General features: G+C 37.2%; 1 protein-coding gene across 1 annotated transcript in view; it reads left to right on the top strand.

Moving 5' to 3' along the window:
* The window catches only part of LOC145685941 (transmembrane protein 87A-like), a 70,068-nt gene that overhangs the window by 37,073 nt on the left and 15,063 nt on the right, over positions 1-17,932 (top strand). Inside the window, exons 12-14 of the mRNA XM_081758716.1 lie at positions 1,344-1,464; positions 8,854-8,957; positions 13,069-13,139. Coding sequence (XP_081614842.1) covers positions 1,344-1,464; positions 8,854-8,957; positions 13,069-13,139 — 296 coding nt within the window. The remainder of the gene's footprint in view (positions 1-1,343; positions 1,465-8,853; positions 8,958-13,068; positions 13,140-17,932) is intronic.

The raw sequence follows: 17,932 nt of genomic DNA, 5'->3' as shown, positions 1-17,932 counted from the left end.
TATTTTCAGTTAAATCTATACACAGCACATATAACTTTAAAAAATTCAGCAGTTTTGAAAATATTGCGCAGGTCCGGATGTTGCCGGATTTTTGCATATCAATTTGTATTAGCGTATCTCGTTATCCTGGTTAAGATTTGTGGTTCCATATTATAGGTGTTCTTTGATTATATATATATATATATATCGACAAGTTCTTTACGGATTTTTTTTTTTTTTGAAGCTCCCATCAGTAAGTGCTAGACACCCGGACGTACCCCCGATGTAGTGCAGAAAGTACATTCTTTGGCGTCACGTAGGAATCTGCTGTCTCAAAGAAAAATAGCAGGGGCAGTACAACATTCGGTAGCAACCTAAATCGAATAATCGTGGAAGATTTACATCTGGTAAAGAAGTATAAGGTCCAAGTTCATATGGTCCGTCTCTCACATATCATGGATAGGAACGTCTCTTGTAGGGAATAGGTGGAAGTATTATAGTGACTTTGGATGTGCCATTTATATGTCGGAATGTGATAAAAAGAGAGCCATCTTATATCATCTCCGTAATTTCAAAGATCATTTGACTGGGTACGTGAGTGTGCAGAAAGTTTTCCACATGGCTTTAAGGTTGGTGGTTCCTGCTATACTGGTAGAATTACGCTACGCATATTGAACAACAAAGGCCAAAACGATTGGAGCTTATTACCAGATTAACGTTTTGAAGCCACTATATTGCCATAATGTTCCATTGCTATACGGCAGCGACACATCTCGCGTTCATTCACTAGGACAAGCCGTCCAGTCACACGATAAAGTGAACGGTGACGTACATGGAGAGGATGGAATATGAAACGAGAACTCATGCAATTCGTTTTATAGACATTCCTGTGAAATCTTCTGATGCGTGTTTTTTACTTACCGTTGTTGAAACGAGCGTTAATGTTAGACCATCGACAGCCGCGCTCACTCTTTGGAAAGTTAGAGGAATGGAACAGACTAAATCAAACTATGCTTCAATGCTGTCAACACTAGTTGTGCCCTCACAGCTGATCTAATGACGAGCTCATGAGACTTCAATGATAGGAGAGCTTTGAAATTTGAACTCAATACGGTGTTTCTGATTCCTCTTTAAACTGTAAGTCCTCGATGTTGAAAGGGACGCTACAATCCAATCAAATCAACCAACGACAACTGGTTGCATCGCTGTATTTCTAAGCCAATAAGGGTGCCTAATTCGTTACCATAATCCTGAAACGACCGTTTGTAGACATATATTCATTACAGAATTAGATATGAAGTAAATTCTGTGTTAATAGATAAAACCGTGATAACTCTTACTCACATTTTTCTTTTCTTTTTCAGAAATCTAGTCAAGCTATCATTGTATAGACATTTCACAAATACCCTTATATTTGCTGTGTTGTCTTCCGTAGTTTTCATGTTGTATTCCATAAAAACACATAAACTAACGGAATGCGTAACGGTAAGTAACATTTATTTTTTTATATTAAAAAAAATCTCTTAGAGGATAGAGTAAGATAGTTGATAGACATTAAATAAGAAATGATGGAGAGGAAATTTATCGACACGTAAGGGGGCAGATTACTAAATATTTTTCAAAAGTTAATAATTTTTCTTTTGCCCATTTTTCGTAACTGGAAAGAGATAATGAAATGGAACTTACCACAATAATAGATAATGGTATTCTACACCAGAGCCCTGCAAACCCAGGCCCGAAGACGGCCCGGCCCGACCCGAATGGATCTGAATTCTGTGCCCGGCTCGACCCGGCCCGGCCCGAATCTCGAGCCGGGCTCTAACCGGGCCGAAACGGGCCGGGCACAAATCGGGCCGAAACGGGCCGAGCACAAATCGGGCTGAGCCGGGCCGGCCCGACTCGGCCCGAACACTGTGAAAGACGGATCGGAAACTAATGTTGGCAGCCTGTGTTAATCGTAATGTGTTTGGCAACGGCGGCGATTAGGGGGGCAAAGGGGCGCAGTTGCCCCCGCACTTTTTTGAAGTAACCAATTAATTTATATAGTTTCATTTGGAAATGTAACGATTTTGTATGTGTTACTGATTAATAGGAAAAAAATGCTGCCATATAATATTTGCTGTTGCGTGAATACGTATTGGTTGTCTTCCCGTGGAGTAAAGAAAGCTACAGTAATTGCGTTTTAATCGCCACAGAAAATAACCCCAAAAAATAACCTATTGGAACACAATTTCAGCATACTTTCATTTCTTCTTACAAGGGCTCGATGTGTTAGTGAGCCGCTTTGAAGCTAATCGAAAGAACATTATGCAAAAAAGTAGGGCCTATTTCACAAGTTATTCTTTAATTGCACAAAAATTGACAGTTCCTAAAATGTCTTTTCTTCTTTCTAAAGTAAGGAATATCGATTAAAAAGAGCGTGATAAGAAACAACTTCTACCTTTTCCATTGTTTTGTAGTGTAATATACGAGTGAAGTGTTGTGTTTAAGGATGTATGAGTGTATATACAATAAAATTTAGTAAATTGAACATAATTCTAGGTTTTAAGTTTATTTTGTATAACTGAAGTGTGGATTGATTCTAAGTATTGTTGTGTTTTGATGTGTTCCAAGGAAGTGAAAACTGCACCTAATGGCAACGAACATATTTCAAGAAGTTGCAAAAGCAAATATTTCTGTAAATGTCGTAGCATATGCTTGTAGTATTTCTGTCTTTTATTTTCTAAGAGTAATAACATACATTTAATAGCATGTGTGGAATTAAATATTAAGTTTTTCATTAATCCTCAGTTTCAATATAACTTTTGCAAAACAAGCATCATTATTCATTACTATGATTAATATTATCCTTTCTATTTATTTGTTTTGCAAATTTATTAAATATTCTGATCACACAATTTTCCAGACAGAATTTTAAGATGTTCATGAGCAAGGAATCAAATCTCTTCTTACACTTTCGTTGTTTAAGAATACAGAGGGCTAGTATCTACATTCGTTGTTCTCCTCAATTTACTTAATAAACTATTATATACGATATACTGTATTTTAACTGAAAATATAGTATCCTATTAGTTATACAACCTTTCGTCAAACAAAATGTTAGAAACAACCAGGAAAACTAACATTTATATACAAATATTCAGATCATGTCTTGCCCCCTCACTTTTAACGTCCAACCGCCGCCACTGGTGTTTGGGAAATTAACTCTTTATTCAAGACTGTAAAGTACTGTACTTCTACTACTCTTATTACTACTACTACTGCTACTGCTATTATTATTATTATTATTATTATTATTATTATTATTATTATTATTATTATTATTATTATTATTATTATTATTATTATTATTACTTCTACTACTACAACTGCTACGAGCGTCAGAGTTGACATGTCTGGTGGTACATACTTTACAATCTAAGTACAGAAAAAATCGAAGAAATACTAGTTATTATGGCCAGTCTGCGTAGTCTGGCCAGTAGAATGCATTCACATCTGGTGCTAGAGGTCGTCGGATCGATCCCTCCTCGTGTTATGTGAGCTTTGTGGTGGACAAACATCGTGAGCGTGGGAGTTTTTGGATTAGCCCGTTTTCGTCCACTGTCTTCATTCCACCAATTCATCCATCATCATCCATACGTCTTGAGCCGTAATTGCCTAAAGAAAGTCAAGTCCTTGACCTACTAATTAGAATTTGTTCCGCTACCATTAGACCACGGAGACCGAAACCATGAACTGGCATGTTCATAAGATTAGCGCAATTTGTAGTAATGTTCAATTAGCACGGCAGATTCCAAATCATATTACATGTTCCTGTATTCTTTATAATTCGATGCTACAATAATAATAACAAAAAACAATGATCAAATAAATCACCCAGACCCCAGGATCGATGAAGTGTTCCTGGAACGGTGCGTAACAAGTAAATAACAGAGCTATATGACGGAATGCGAGGCAGTAAATCAAAACAAAATCCACACATATCATTGTTGATCAAAAAATACCTCAAAAGTCCCCTGAATGAAAAATGTATAGATATCAGTTATCAAAAATGCCTCTTAACATCACATATAATAGAAGGGATAGTTGATATTAAGGAAATGAAAATATAAGGTTTCCTAAGAAACCAATAGTGCAAAATGAACATCGCTTTAATGTATGTCCTTGTACGCATCGAATAGCACGGAAACAGATTCAACAGTTTCAGGCTTTAGAGCATTTCTCCATTCCTGAGTACTAAAATCTCTTTCAGTAGACTCACTAGAAGCAGGGATGACGAGATACTGACGCGTTAATTTACACAATTTTGGTAATGTTTGTTCTTGTTGCTTCCACCACTGCAGTATATCTAGTTCTCTTACACATGATGACATGTTGAGGTAGATGTATACTTCATCATCAAATTCACCAGAGACTGAATGTCTATCTTCCCAATCCATTAGTTTATTCTTCTTGGTAGGTGGTTCCAAGTTATGCCAACTAGCCTAAAGGAGACGATGATGAGAAATAAGTGAAATAGTGGAGTAAATAAAGTGGAAGGAAACAGGAGAACGCCGCGAACCCCCCACACGGTGTTTGTCCACCACAAAGATCACTTGGCGAGAGCTCGGATCAAACCAGGGACCCCATACACCAGAGGTGAACGCTCAACCACTGAGCCACCGTTCCAGGAACACCTAATCGACCCTGGCGATTTGGTGATTTATTTGATCATTATATTTTGTTATATTTGTAGCATCATACTATAAACAATACATGAACATGTAACACCATTCGATATTTGCCTTGCTAATTGAACATTACTACAAATTGCACTGATCTTATGAGCACGTCAGTTTATGGTTTTGCCCTCCGTGGTCCAATGGTAGCGTACCAAATTCTACTTACTAGGTCAAGTACTTGACTTTATCATACGTTCTTTAGGTAACTACGGCTCAGGCTGAATGGATGATGATGGGATGAATTGGTGGAAAGAAAACAGTGGGAGGAAGCGGGACCACCCCAGAAACTCCCATGCACACGATGTTTGTCCACAACAAAGCTCACATAGCATGAGCAGGGATTGATCCGACGACCTCTAGCACCAGATGTGAGTGTTTTTTCTATTGAGCCACTATTCTCCCTCGTAGATCAAGCATCGGTTCACATTCTACGCAGACCGGCCATAATAACTAGCATTTCTCAATTTTATTCTGTACTTAGAAAGTAAATTCGGTACCACCAGACATGTCAACTCTGACGCGAAGTCGTAGCACTTGTAGTAGTATTAGCAGAGGTCGTAGTAGTAATAGTAGAAGTAGTAATAGTAGTAGTAGAAGTAGTAATAGTAATAGTATTACCAGTACATCACAGTCTTGAATAAAGAGTCAGTTTCCCAAACACATTACGATTAACATAGGCTGACAGTAAGACCGTACAAACACGGCAAAAAATAGAGGTAGTGGAGGACATTAAAAAAACAAATAGGCTGACAACATTAGTTTCCGAACCGTCATTCAGAGTATCGGGCCGAGCCGGGCCGGCCCGGCTCTGCCCGGTTCGGCCCGATATGTGCTCGGCCCGGTTCGGCCCGAAATGTGCCCGGCCCGGTTAGGGCCCGGTCCAGTTTGATATTACTTGAAACGGGCCGGGCCGAACCGGGCGCGCCCAGCCCGTGCAGGGCTCTGTTCTACACCCGAAAATATGAATCGGAAGAATAATCAGCGTAGCCATCCATAGAAATTACAGTGTAGAGAAAATATGAATTATCTAAATATCTAGGTTAAGGCAGCGACTAGAGAAATGAACTCAACAGTAATTGATGACTTACCATGTTGTCTTGGTTCCTTGTTAACTACTTTTTAAATAATATTTGTATTTATTTTGTAATAACTTATTTAGTTTGTAATAACTTATGTACGCTATTACAAAATAAATACAAGCATTATTTAAAAAGTAGTTAACAAGGAACGAAGACAACATGATAAGTCATCAATTACCGTTGAGTTTATTTTTCTAGTCGCTGCCTTAACCTAGATATTTAGGTAGTTCATACTTTCTCTACACTGTAATTTCTATGGATGGCAACGCTGATTATTCTCCCGATTCATATTTTCGGGTGAAAAATACCATATCTATTATTGTGGTAAGTTCCATTTCATTATATCTTTCCAGTTACGAAAGATGGGCAAAAGAAAAATTGTTAGCTTTTGAAAAAATATTTAGTAGTCTGCCCCCTTAAGATTTCGTAAATGTACAGGAAGACGCACAAACATTTAATTCAATAGGGTTCCAAAGTGCATATCATTAGCCATGATGATAGTACAGAGCTTAACGTTGAACTTGTCAGTGAATCGCAAATTAGTATTGAAGTTGATATTTCAGTTAGCCTTTCCGAAGTATTTCATTTGCACCCTAAAAGATGCTGGGCCTTATGCAGAGTCGCTCTGACGATTGATTAGTGTCATACTAGTGTTCTACTAACATGTTTCCTGTACTAGTTATGCCTTTAGTATGACGCTAATCATACGTCAAAACGACTCTGCGTAAGGCGGGCTGTGTTTTAACAGGTTATAGGGGTAAAGGTTGGGTCTGTAATGTGACCACTCGACATCACTTCCAGTTAATCCTTGAAATACTTGAGTATCAAGAGCAATATTGTGTTTTCCAATGTAACCTGAAGCCATAGAAATATACCAACAATGCAGTGAGGAGTTGCTGCATTCCGCATAAAACAGTAGGATGAAACTATTCGGCACAGGCTTACTTCGGTTCAGGCTAACTTCGGCTTACCCTCTACCCAACTCATCCTCTAACTTTAAATTGCCCCTCGCTCTCATATCAAGTCAAGGGTGAGGGTCAACCTCCGAAGTCCGATCATTTATGGTAGCTACTGCAAATTGCAGTGCTTTTCAATGGAATTCATTGTACAATTACAGCATAGTTAGTAGTAGTTCATGCAATTTGTGGGGGGTCCACATTATATAATTTTCGTAACGTTTTGCTGGCGTATGTTATTGTGTAGATTTTCATAATCTTATTAATGGAGCAGTATCATCATGACATTTCTCTACTTCTCGAAGCACTATCGTTTCACAGATATTTAATACAAATTTGCAGTAGAGTTTTTACCGTTTCTTAAGCAGCAGCTTTCAGTGAACTGTATACAATGTAACAACGTGATTCTTGATGCTTTCTCTCATTTCAGCGTTCTGCTAGCATTACAACCTCTTCTTGCAGCATGGAAAGAGAGAGGCATATGATATCTTAGTTTATTAATCATCTTTATTTTCTCTTCCTTCCAATTCATCGCTTGAATATAGCTTAATGTAAAACTAATGAATCTTCTGCAAAATAATTTTACTGACTATTAGTACTACTTTTTTACTGATTTTATTAATTTTGTCATCCTCTTTTTTTCAAGTTATTATCTTTCAGACTACTTAGACTCTACTTCAACTTCTTAAGATCTATGTTCTGTGCAACTGTTCTCATGAGATCGTACTCGATTTCTTTATATCTTATTTTATGTATGTGGTAGTGTTATTGTAATATTACGTGTAAAAAAAATAAATAAAAAAAAAAAAGAAAAAAAAGAAATAAAAAGTGGCTCAATAGTTGTTAGGGGGCCAGGGTCTACCAGCTGGTTTGTTGCTCTCATGCCTTTGGTGTGATATGTGTTCAGCACATTGGCTTCCCTCGCCGTTAATGCTGGCTTTCTAGACCGGAGTTGGCTACTTCTTCCTTTCAGTTTGCTGCTCACTTGCCCTCACAACGCTGGGGTGAACACCATCTGGTGAGTACAAACGGTCATCTATTTTTCTTCTGACCAGACCCACCACTGGTTGACTTTGCTGATCTCTCGAGAAGCAGTATTCCAGTGTAGCTAGGGCGTTAGCTATAATAATTACATTAGTGGTAAATTAAATCTAATAAATTAAAACTTGGGGAAAAGCAGTCGTTCACACTACGAGACATGATATTAAATCGTGATACATAATGTTCTGTGTTTTAACTATATTAGACCTCAGTCTGAAGAATTTTTTTTAAACTTGACGCATCTTACTAAACATTAAAAGTATAAGTATTAGACATTTCTTTGTATTGCGTATCACGAAGATGATAGGAGTGCCAGATATTATCATGAAAATGAAGACACTGAAGTGACATATTGAAAAACTGAAAGCAGATGTTTATCGATGGACAAAAACGATCCTTTACTGGGTACTAAGAGGAGAAAAAAAAAAGATGTAGGGAATACTCTTTTTACAAGGTTATGCAGCAAATAAAAAAAAAACATTGCGGAGTAAAATGGAAAAGAATTACCCAAATGAAAAGTTAAATCATTATTTTAATGTCTCTCTGATATTGGCCTTTAGGGTAAAGGAGACTTATGATTGATAAAACTGAATAATTATGAAAGAATTGGTGAAATGAGAATGTAGAAGAAAACTGGAGAAAACCAAGTAAACTGACACAATATTGTCTACCACTAACTCACATAGCCTGGAATCGAACCAGGGACCCTTCAGTACCAGAGGTGAACTCTCTGTCCCGGTAGATATATATTTGTAAAGTTGGAGTAACCTCCACCAATAGTTCATTGATAATGCAAGTAGGGCTAGCAGTGGTAGTAGTAGTCGTTGTTGTTAATAATAATAATAATAATAATAATAATAATAATAATAATAATAATAATAATAATAATAATAATACAGTATGATCAAATAATTACACATTGAAAACCGTTTTAGTTTTAAGTCCAAAATTGATTTTGAGGCTCTAAACTTTGTTTCTGTATTGAAGCAATACTTTTATTTTATAACACTATTTTATGTTTTTTTAAAAATATATATTATTGCTAGTAATAACTAATATTTTTGTTTTTGAATGCAGGATTGGAAGGAACTGTGGGTAGATGAAGCGTATTGGCATCTCCTATTTTCCGTCCTTCTTCTCGTAATCATGATCCTTTGGAGACCTACAAATAATAACCAAAGGTACGATACTGTTTTTTTTTTTTTTTGTTTTTTTTAATCTGTAATAAGTCTAGATAGTAATTGAGGAATATGCAATACATAACGAATTTATTATTGCCGTAAAAAGCTTAGTGATGTAGCAAGTAAATTTTCAGTGAAATCTAATGAACATCAGGGAAGTATTAGTATTTTGTGAAAAGAGTACGATTAAATCATCCAGATAAAGCATGGGATTTCGTTAATTATCATGGTTTAGTGCAGTGATGGGAATACTACAGCCCACGGGCCAGATGAGGCGCACTCTTCTATCATATCGTCGTATGGGAACCAGAGAAACATAACTCCATTTTCGTATGTTTATAGGCGAGAGGACAAAAATATTATTTCCTTAGACAGATGTGTTTTTTTAATAAGATGGTAATTGAGCTACATTACAACAGATCGACAAGAAGAACAGATGGCGTTACGTTCCATTTACACCAAGTGGGGCTTTCAAAATTGGACGGACTCAGAGTAAAAAGTAACAAGTCACTTTTTTTCAATTTTCAGTTTTTAACACAGAGTTGTAGTATTTTAAATGGCGCTCTTTTGTATGAAAAGCACTATGAAAAAAACGTGACCAAAAACAAGTACAAGGGACGTGCAAAAGGGAATAATTAAGCTACAATGGAATCCACACTGGGTAAAAGGGAATAAGATGACTCTCCTGAAAAATAAATAAAAATGACTTGTTACCTTTTACCCTGAGTCCGTCCAATTATGTCCAAACATGAAGAAAACGAAAACCGCATTTTTGGAGTTAGGTCCTCTGGTTCTCATGCGACGATATGTAGAGATTAGGAACTGTTCTGTCGGGCCCCCGACATGGTTCCTAACATGACAAATAAAGGGAAGAATTAGGTTATTTCGAAAACTCAGACTAATAAATTAGCATTTAACTTCACTTCTGAGAATTTGTTCAAACCAACTTACGAGGAACTTATATCATTAATAGGGCTTGACATTACAAGAATTTTGTAAAATGTGTCATTGTTGTATTTAATAAGTTATATTGACCCGCCTAAAGTTTTCTGTTATATACCCATCACTGGTTTAATGTCTGTTTATGTTCCGTGTAAAATAGTCAACTATACAAATAAATAAATAGTTTAAATTAAACAACTAATTTTGAAATTATTGAAACATTTATTTAATATAAGAAGTGGTATAATCGTTATTCGTGTGACTAATTGGCGTAGTCCTGTAATCCAGCTCTTGGACGAGAATGCGTATACTGTGTGAGTTTGTGTTACATTACAGCCTCGGTAACCGCCAGCTGTACCGGATTTAAGTCTTGGGTGTGGTTCGGAGCCCTCGTTAATAGTAGGTTCCGTCCTTCATGACCTCTGTATTGCATAAAGATTGTTAGAAAACACATTCGAAATGGTCTGAGGTTCCATCATACAACAATGTGCATGTTCGCCATGTCATTTTCCCATGTCCTTTTGTACCGTTCGAATAGCCAACTGAACTGAAAATTTTTGTGTTTTCATTTAACATAGCGCACCTTACCAGTGTGGAGCCTAAACGGCTGGTGCGATTGGAAAAATTCCACCATTTTAGATTGGAAGCTACTAATTTCCCCAAATTTCCTTCCTTTCCATTTTGTCGTATCTTGACTCTAACGAAGTTGGTCTATGGCCCTGGATTTTTGATACACCTGGTATACATCAGAAGTGGCCAACACGTCAACCATGGTTGTCTACTAGTTGACCGGCAAGTCGTGAGAGGTACCCTCTTATCTTACTTTATGTGATCTTGTATTATACTGTCTATATCGTGGTTTCCAACCGGGGAGGGGGTGAAGAGCGAGGAAGGGGACCGCAAGCTACTGATAGAAATAAATTGTGAAATGATGGATGAAGCTACGTGTAATGACCATTTACAGTTTACCTTTAGCAAACTTCACAGACCTACATGTTCGATATTTTGTCTTTCCTATTCCTATTCATATTATTGTTGTTATTGAATATTTGAGAATTCAATGCTGCATCTGAAATCGCAAAAGTTAGAAAAAGAAAGAGTGAGAATAAGGGGGCGTGAAGTAGGTAGGTTTTTATGATGAGGGCACCAGGTAAACACGATTAGGAACCTCCGGTCTGTATCATTCACTGTTATTGTTTTAAATTCTGCCTTGTGAAGTAGTCAACAAATAAGTAGACTGCCAGTGATTCCTGAAATGAAAAGTAGTCCTCATACCTAGAAAGATTGGCCACTCTTGATATGCATAGTATAGCAACTGTTTTTCGTAATGAGATGAGCCTCAACCTGCTTTAGAGGCAAGTATTTTATCTCTTTAAACTGTTCCGTATTTGAATCTGGTTAATTGTTCTTTGAAATTACAGTAGACTTCCTTTTAACCGATCACCACTGGACCGAGCACTGGTTGGAAAACGAAAAATTTGGTTATTGTGAAAATCATCATTTCATAGTCCCTAAATCGTGTAGCATCTCTGTAATGGTTAAAAAAGGCTTAGAATACTATAATTCAACTTTCAAAATCAGATGTTTTGACCCCAAGCTGCTCTTGTGACACTCAGTTGATTGAATACTACATTGTTAATGAGAGTCTACTGTACTAAGACTCGGCTGTTAACCCTTCAGAAGAAAGGTAGTGAGATACGTTCATTAGCACATTGAGCTGAAGGTACCTAGTAGTTATACTTACTGGTACTTCTCAAGTGAGTGTGAGTTTACCAGCACTCCAGTGTTAGCTCCGAAGCGTTATGGCAAAGTCATCCTCCTTTTGGTGCCAAGCAAGCGTCCCTGCACAGGCACCACAGGTATCAGTGAGTCGTACAAGCCGCATATGCTGTAGTGGGATTGACCTTTCTTCCTCCGCTAGGATGTTGTCTTTTCAAATTTTGGGTTACCTTACTTTGTAAGAAAACTCAGCAGAGGAGAACTTAAGTGTAACTCCGAGATTGGAACTCTCATTCAAACTAGCGATTGAAACACTAGGGAGCCAGTTTGGGGGAAGATATATATACAATATAGGGAAGCGTCTATCACCGCCGTCATCTCTGTACTTCTATAACTTCTATCATCTCGAACTTTTAATTTTGTTTGTCTTACTGTTTCTCCTTCCTTGCAGTAATTATTTGGAGTAGGTCTTCCATCATAACAGTCTAGACCAACATTCAATGTGGCCGGCAGTAATACACCTCCTTACAATTTTTGTAGTATTTTTCTTCCCAACTCTCTTTTTTATGTTGATAAGACTTTCCGTTTTGAAAGCTAAATCCTTCGTTTTATTTTCATTAATGCGTATTTTTGTTTCTAACTACCATACAAGCAGTTTTTATTTTTATTTTGATACTTTTTTTTTCTCTCTCCATCTATTATTTTTTCCGTTACACTCTTACGTCAGATCTTGCCCCATATTGGCATCTTCTTTTTCTATCAACTTCAACTCGGCAATACTGGAAGCCGGTGTAAGACCTGACGTTCGTCAGTTACAACTTATATTTCTTCAATACGGCTTCCTTCCCGCTTTGCCTCTCTGATGAAGCATTAGTGGGAACGCTTATACTTCTGTTTATGTCCTGTTATAATGATTTGTAGTATTAATTTGCTTCTCGTGTTTTTATTATTTCTACATATTCTTATATCCATAACTGGAACAGAGGCATCCCGAAGTAAGCATACCGCCATTGACTTTGGTATAAATTATTTACCAAAGACAAAATGCTTATTACACCAACACACAAATTAAAAATAGGAGTGGAAATAAGTTTTTGTAGTATACTTCATAGATATAAAAAGAACAGAAATACAACAGAAAAATCAGCAATTGAAAAGTACACGGAACAACGCTTTTCTGGCATTGTTACAAGCTTGAAAATGGAGAGTTGAGTGTAGGAAAATAAAAATCACGAAACGGGTTAGTCGGCATGGTACAGGTGAGAAAAGAAATAATAAACGATGAGAGGAAAATAGATCTATATATGGCAAAAGAAGAGTAAAACAAGATATAAATTATATAATAGTAATAAGCAATACAATACAGAATAAAACATGATAAATTTATAAAACATTGTACATAATATAGTGCGGATTCCTAGTTGTATATTTCTTTATTTTAACGTTTCAGGTATGCATTTACGCCGTTGTTGGATAATCCAGAAGATGAAGAGGATGAAGCGTTTTTAAATGATGCTTATGGTAAGTTTATTAATTAATTAATTTTTTGGTGGGACATTAAATGATACCTTGTTTCAAAGTTATGTACATAAAATTATTTACATAAATTGTATATACAAAGGTTGGACTTTTAGTAATGACAACACTGCTATACATATATTCGGGAACAAAGCAATCCATTATAATTCATACCAGCGGTAGGTTAGATGCCGATCCTCCCTCAGAGCACATAAACTCGCCTGCCCTCCCCTCCATGTGCGCGCAGTGCTAGCAGTTAGAAGGCTGTTCTGAGTGAGTCGCGGAATACAGTCATGTTTACGAAGCAAGATCAGGGGAGCTGGTTGAAAATTGAATGCGCTAGAGGTAGGAATGCAAAACAGTGCTACGAAGTATTGCAAGATGTTTACGGTGCAAGTGCATTATCATACCGTACAGTAGCAAGGTGGGTCAAAGCCTTTAATGGCGGTCACAGATATGCCTCGCTCCGGCCATCCTCCTGTAAGTGAAGAAGATGTGCAGAACGTGAACGCGTTAGTGCTAGCGGATCGGAACGCCACGATTCGTCAATTGGCCAACGATACAGAACTAGCACATTCGACTATGCTGAAAATTCTGAAGAAGAACCTGGGACTGCGTAAAATCGCCTCAAGGTGGGTTCCACATGATTTGACTGAACAACACAAGTGGCTGCGATATGATGCCGCTCGAACACACTTGGAGCGGTATCAACGTGAAGGTAGGTCCTTCTTACGGCGGATCATTGCTATTGATGAGACCTGGGCCAGAGCGTATGAACCACAGTTGAAACGTCAATCAAACTAGTGGTGTCATCCTGGGTCACTGAGAAAAACAATAGTTCGAAATACCCCAACCAATGTGAAAGCTATGCTCCTCATTGCATACGACTGGAATGGTGTAATCAGAAACCATACCGTTCCCTAAGGACACACCATTAGTGCAGAGTACTACTGCAAGTTTTTGCAAAAACAATCTGCGAGCAGCTGCAAGACGAAAACGACGCCACTTTCTGACGAACCCATCTATCATTCTGTATGACATTGCAAGGGCACATGAGTAGGTGCGGTTACTGATTTGTTGCATCGTTGGGGCTGGGAAGTGCTGTATCACGCCCCGTATTTTGCAGATTTAAGTCCCTGCGACTGCGACCTCTTCCCGGAGATGAAGGAGCCACTTCATGGGACGCGCTTCCGTACAGTTGATGATCTCCTCCTAGCAACCGATCGCTCCATCTGCACTATCCAGAGATTAGGCACTGCTAACGGCATCCAGCGATTTCCAGATCACTGGGAATGCGTGATTCATAGTGCTGGTGATTACGTCGAGGGCCTGTAAAACTTCGAACCTTGTAAGTACGCTACTTCTCAAGATATACCGTTGTTGCCATTACTAAAAATCCAACCCTTGTATAAATCTTGTAAGAAAGAGAAAATATAGATAATTTCCTTAAAATCTTTTTGTCCATTTCTGTATTAATTCGAGATTATGTAATGAATAAAAAGGTGTCGAAGTTAGTGGAAAATTTCTTAGCACTAGATCAGCTGCAAGCACTAAGAGGGCTACTTCAGCAAACAGTTCATCAAAATTCAGCTTTGGTATGTACACAGAAAGTTATTTTTTCTGAAAATAATACTTAATCTTAAGAAAGGCATATATATAACAGCATCGTTCAGAGGGATGCAGCTCAAAACTCACACCATAAAATTGACGCTTACAAACTGGCGACACTGAGAAACTGACCGTCGAAAATATATTTATACACGCCGAAATTCTCATAAACTCCCAAGGTCATCTTTCCGGCGGTGGAGGGACAGTACTAGCCAAAATTACTTCTAGTTGGCTCTGGTCTTGTGCAATAATTGCTGCCTTTGTTTACTGGTTATTCGAAGGATCTAAATTGGGGGACTACCATCAGAACCCGAAGAGACTGTAAGAGTAACTTGTATTTTGTGCATGTATACTAGTCGCTTCATTAAGAGGTGAAGAGATCTGAACGTACAAGCAATCGCAATGGGGCATTTGACAAATTTTGTATTTTGAAATTATTAATATTTGACCAATGAAAGAGGCAGGAACATTTACTGCATGGAAAAGGTTGGTTTTACTTGGTTTTCATCCGATTATACTCATCAGATGCTTATATTAGAAATGAGCGCTCTTGTGCGACTTTACGTTTCAGTTCACTAGATGTTTACATATGCATCAGATCAATTTAGCATTGCATTGTACAAGAAGTTACGTACCTTTGTAACAGCTCGTAATTGACTTACGTATCAACTCTAGAAACTACCTTGGTCTGTAGAATTGTAATTTAGTTACGTGTTTGTTATTGTTGAGATATAGATTTTCGCAAGGTATAAACAAATGATTGATTTGTAATACAATATTGAAACATTGTATAACCTCTATGGAAATTGATAGATTTAGAATACGTGAGTATTGTACGTTTAACAATCTAAATACGTATTGTAACCATTTTGAGAGCTAAATAATATGGTCATCCTCATAGGTATTCTGCCCTTATTGGCAGGTCACTTTCCGCAGCTGAGAAGCTGCCATGTTCTACGGCCCTCCGCTAACCTCTTCGCCTTCACTTATGACCTTTCCGCTTTTATATCGTCAATTAATTGTAGCCTCCTTCGCTCCCTCCTTTCTTCGTGCCACCATACCTTCTATAATACGTGCTTCATGATACAATTTCTTCTTAGGCAAAATCTCAACCAGTTTCTCTTCTTCTTTTCAATAATATCTAAATGTCTTCTTTTCTCCCTCACCACTTCTGTTGGTATCTGCTCGATCCAACAAATTATTCTTTCCATTCTTCTCTACACCCACATTTCGAAAACTTCCCAGTCGTTTTTCATCACTTTTGCGTAATATCCATGTTTCCGCCCATACAGTACAATACAATATCCACACGAAGCATTTTATGAGTCTTTTTCTCAACTCTTTATTCAAGTTTCCACAAAAATAATATGGATTTTTATATAGGAAAGTTAATGAACAGAATATGTCTGTAAGTTATATGCTGTTTTTTTCTTGTCTGGATAATTATGTTTATTGATGTGACTTCTAAGATGCAACTAAATTCTGATGTGATGGCATATGTATAATATCTAAAATCAAATATGTTTAACGCTATTTCAAATGCTTGGGAAATGCAGAAAATTAACTAAGAGACTGAAGAATTGTGATACGATCCTACAGATAAACTTGAACTCATCCTATTTACAAGGGCCGTTCAATAATTTTTGCATAGATGGTTATAATATTTTTATTAGTTGCAACATGATAATGAAATTTTAGGTGAACATATTTTGATCCTTTGACTAGAAGACCATGTCACTCAATGTAGCCTCCATCGGCTGTGACACATCCCATCCAACATTCTTTCCATGCACTTTGGTAAAATTCAGGTGGCTGATTTTTACACCATTGTTTTACACAAGAAATGAGAGCCTTGTCACTGTCGAATAATTTTCCTCGCAAGTGGACCTTCAGATGAACTAAGTGCGGACTATAGGAAGGCTGTTGAACGACTTCCCGTCCCATTTTCGTGATTTTCTATTGTGTCGTCATGGCTGTGTGAGGCTTGTCATTGTCATGGTGGAGTTTGATGACTTTTTGATGCAGCTCCGGTCTCTTGATCTGGAGAGCACGTCGTATCTTATCCAGTGACAAACAGTAACTCCTTGTTAATTGTGGAGCCATGCTCCAAGAAGTCTATTGAAACAACACCGCACTAATCCCAAGAAGAAGAAGCCATAACTTTTTTTTCCTGATCTGGAAGTCGAGGTTTTTTAAACCGCTGCTTCCACGTTGGATACTGGCGCGGTCCAATGTGCAATCCCCATAAACTCCCTAAAAATTGATGTGGCTGATTCATCACCGGTTTTGAACAGGAATAACATTACCGACCATTTTCGGATCCTGATGTCTACTTCATTGTCCATTTTGGTTTATTTGTGAACAATAGGAAAACAACAATTATTGCTATTTTAAAGCCATATATTGCCTCTGTGCAAAACTTACTGAATGCCCTTTGTATGTTTTATGTAATGTATAATATATTAATGTAACGAATTTATTATTAGTGACATATTTTATTGAATGAACGTCGAAGGCGTGTAATAATAATGATTATTTAATGTGTCGATGAAACTAAGTAAATGAACAGGGCGAATGATAAAGTAGTGTCGCAACATGAGGTGTGAATAATTGTTTGTACGATTCTCCTGTTACGAATATAAATTTCAGCGCTCAGCATTATGCATTTGTCATTTGTACAACACGTGAGATGGCTCTTTCGATTGGATGAGAGTTCTCATTTGCTACACCGAAACTGCTATTATTCGGACAAATCTGCATTTTTTTTTTTTTTTTTTTTTAATTTTGTATATCTGTCTACGAACGCAACAGGGCAACCGTGATGGAAAAGGATTTTTACAACTGTGTAATAATAATAATAAAAAAAAGTTTTAACCCGATTTGTATTAGAAAGTTTAATTTGCATGAAGTTTTCCATTTGATCTGGTATTATGTAAATTTGTATAACAGTTACGTGCATTTAGATGCAGTAACCTGTGTAATAATGAACCCTGGTACTTCGGTAATTTGTAAAGATGCAGCCTGTAATAATTTATAATTTATCAATGATCTTAGTAAAATGAGCAGAATGGGTAAGTTACGCTTTGACTCCTATATTATGTCATTTTGTCATAATGTTCGTTTTCTGTAACTTATTCTTGATTCACAAAACTCTTAGTAAATTTCTAAGTAGGAAAATTCCAAAATGT

The sequence above is a fragment of the Thermobia domestica genome, chromosome 5, assembly GCF_964235325.1.
Source record: "Thermobia domestica chromosome 5, izTheDome1.hap1.1, whole genome shotgun sequence".
Lineage (NCBI taxonomy): Eukaryota > Metazoa > Arthropoda > Insecta > Zygentoma > Lepismatidae > Thermobia > Thermobia domestica.
The sequence above is the reverse complement of the archived record's forward strand: the minus strand, read 5'-3'. Positions and strand labels throughout refer to the sequence as shown.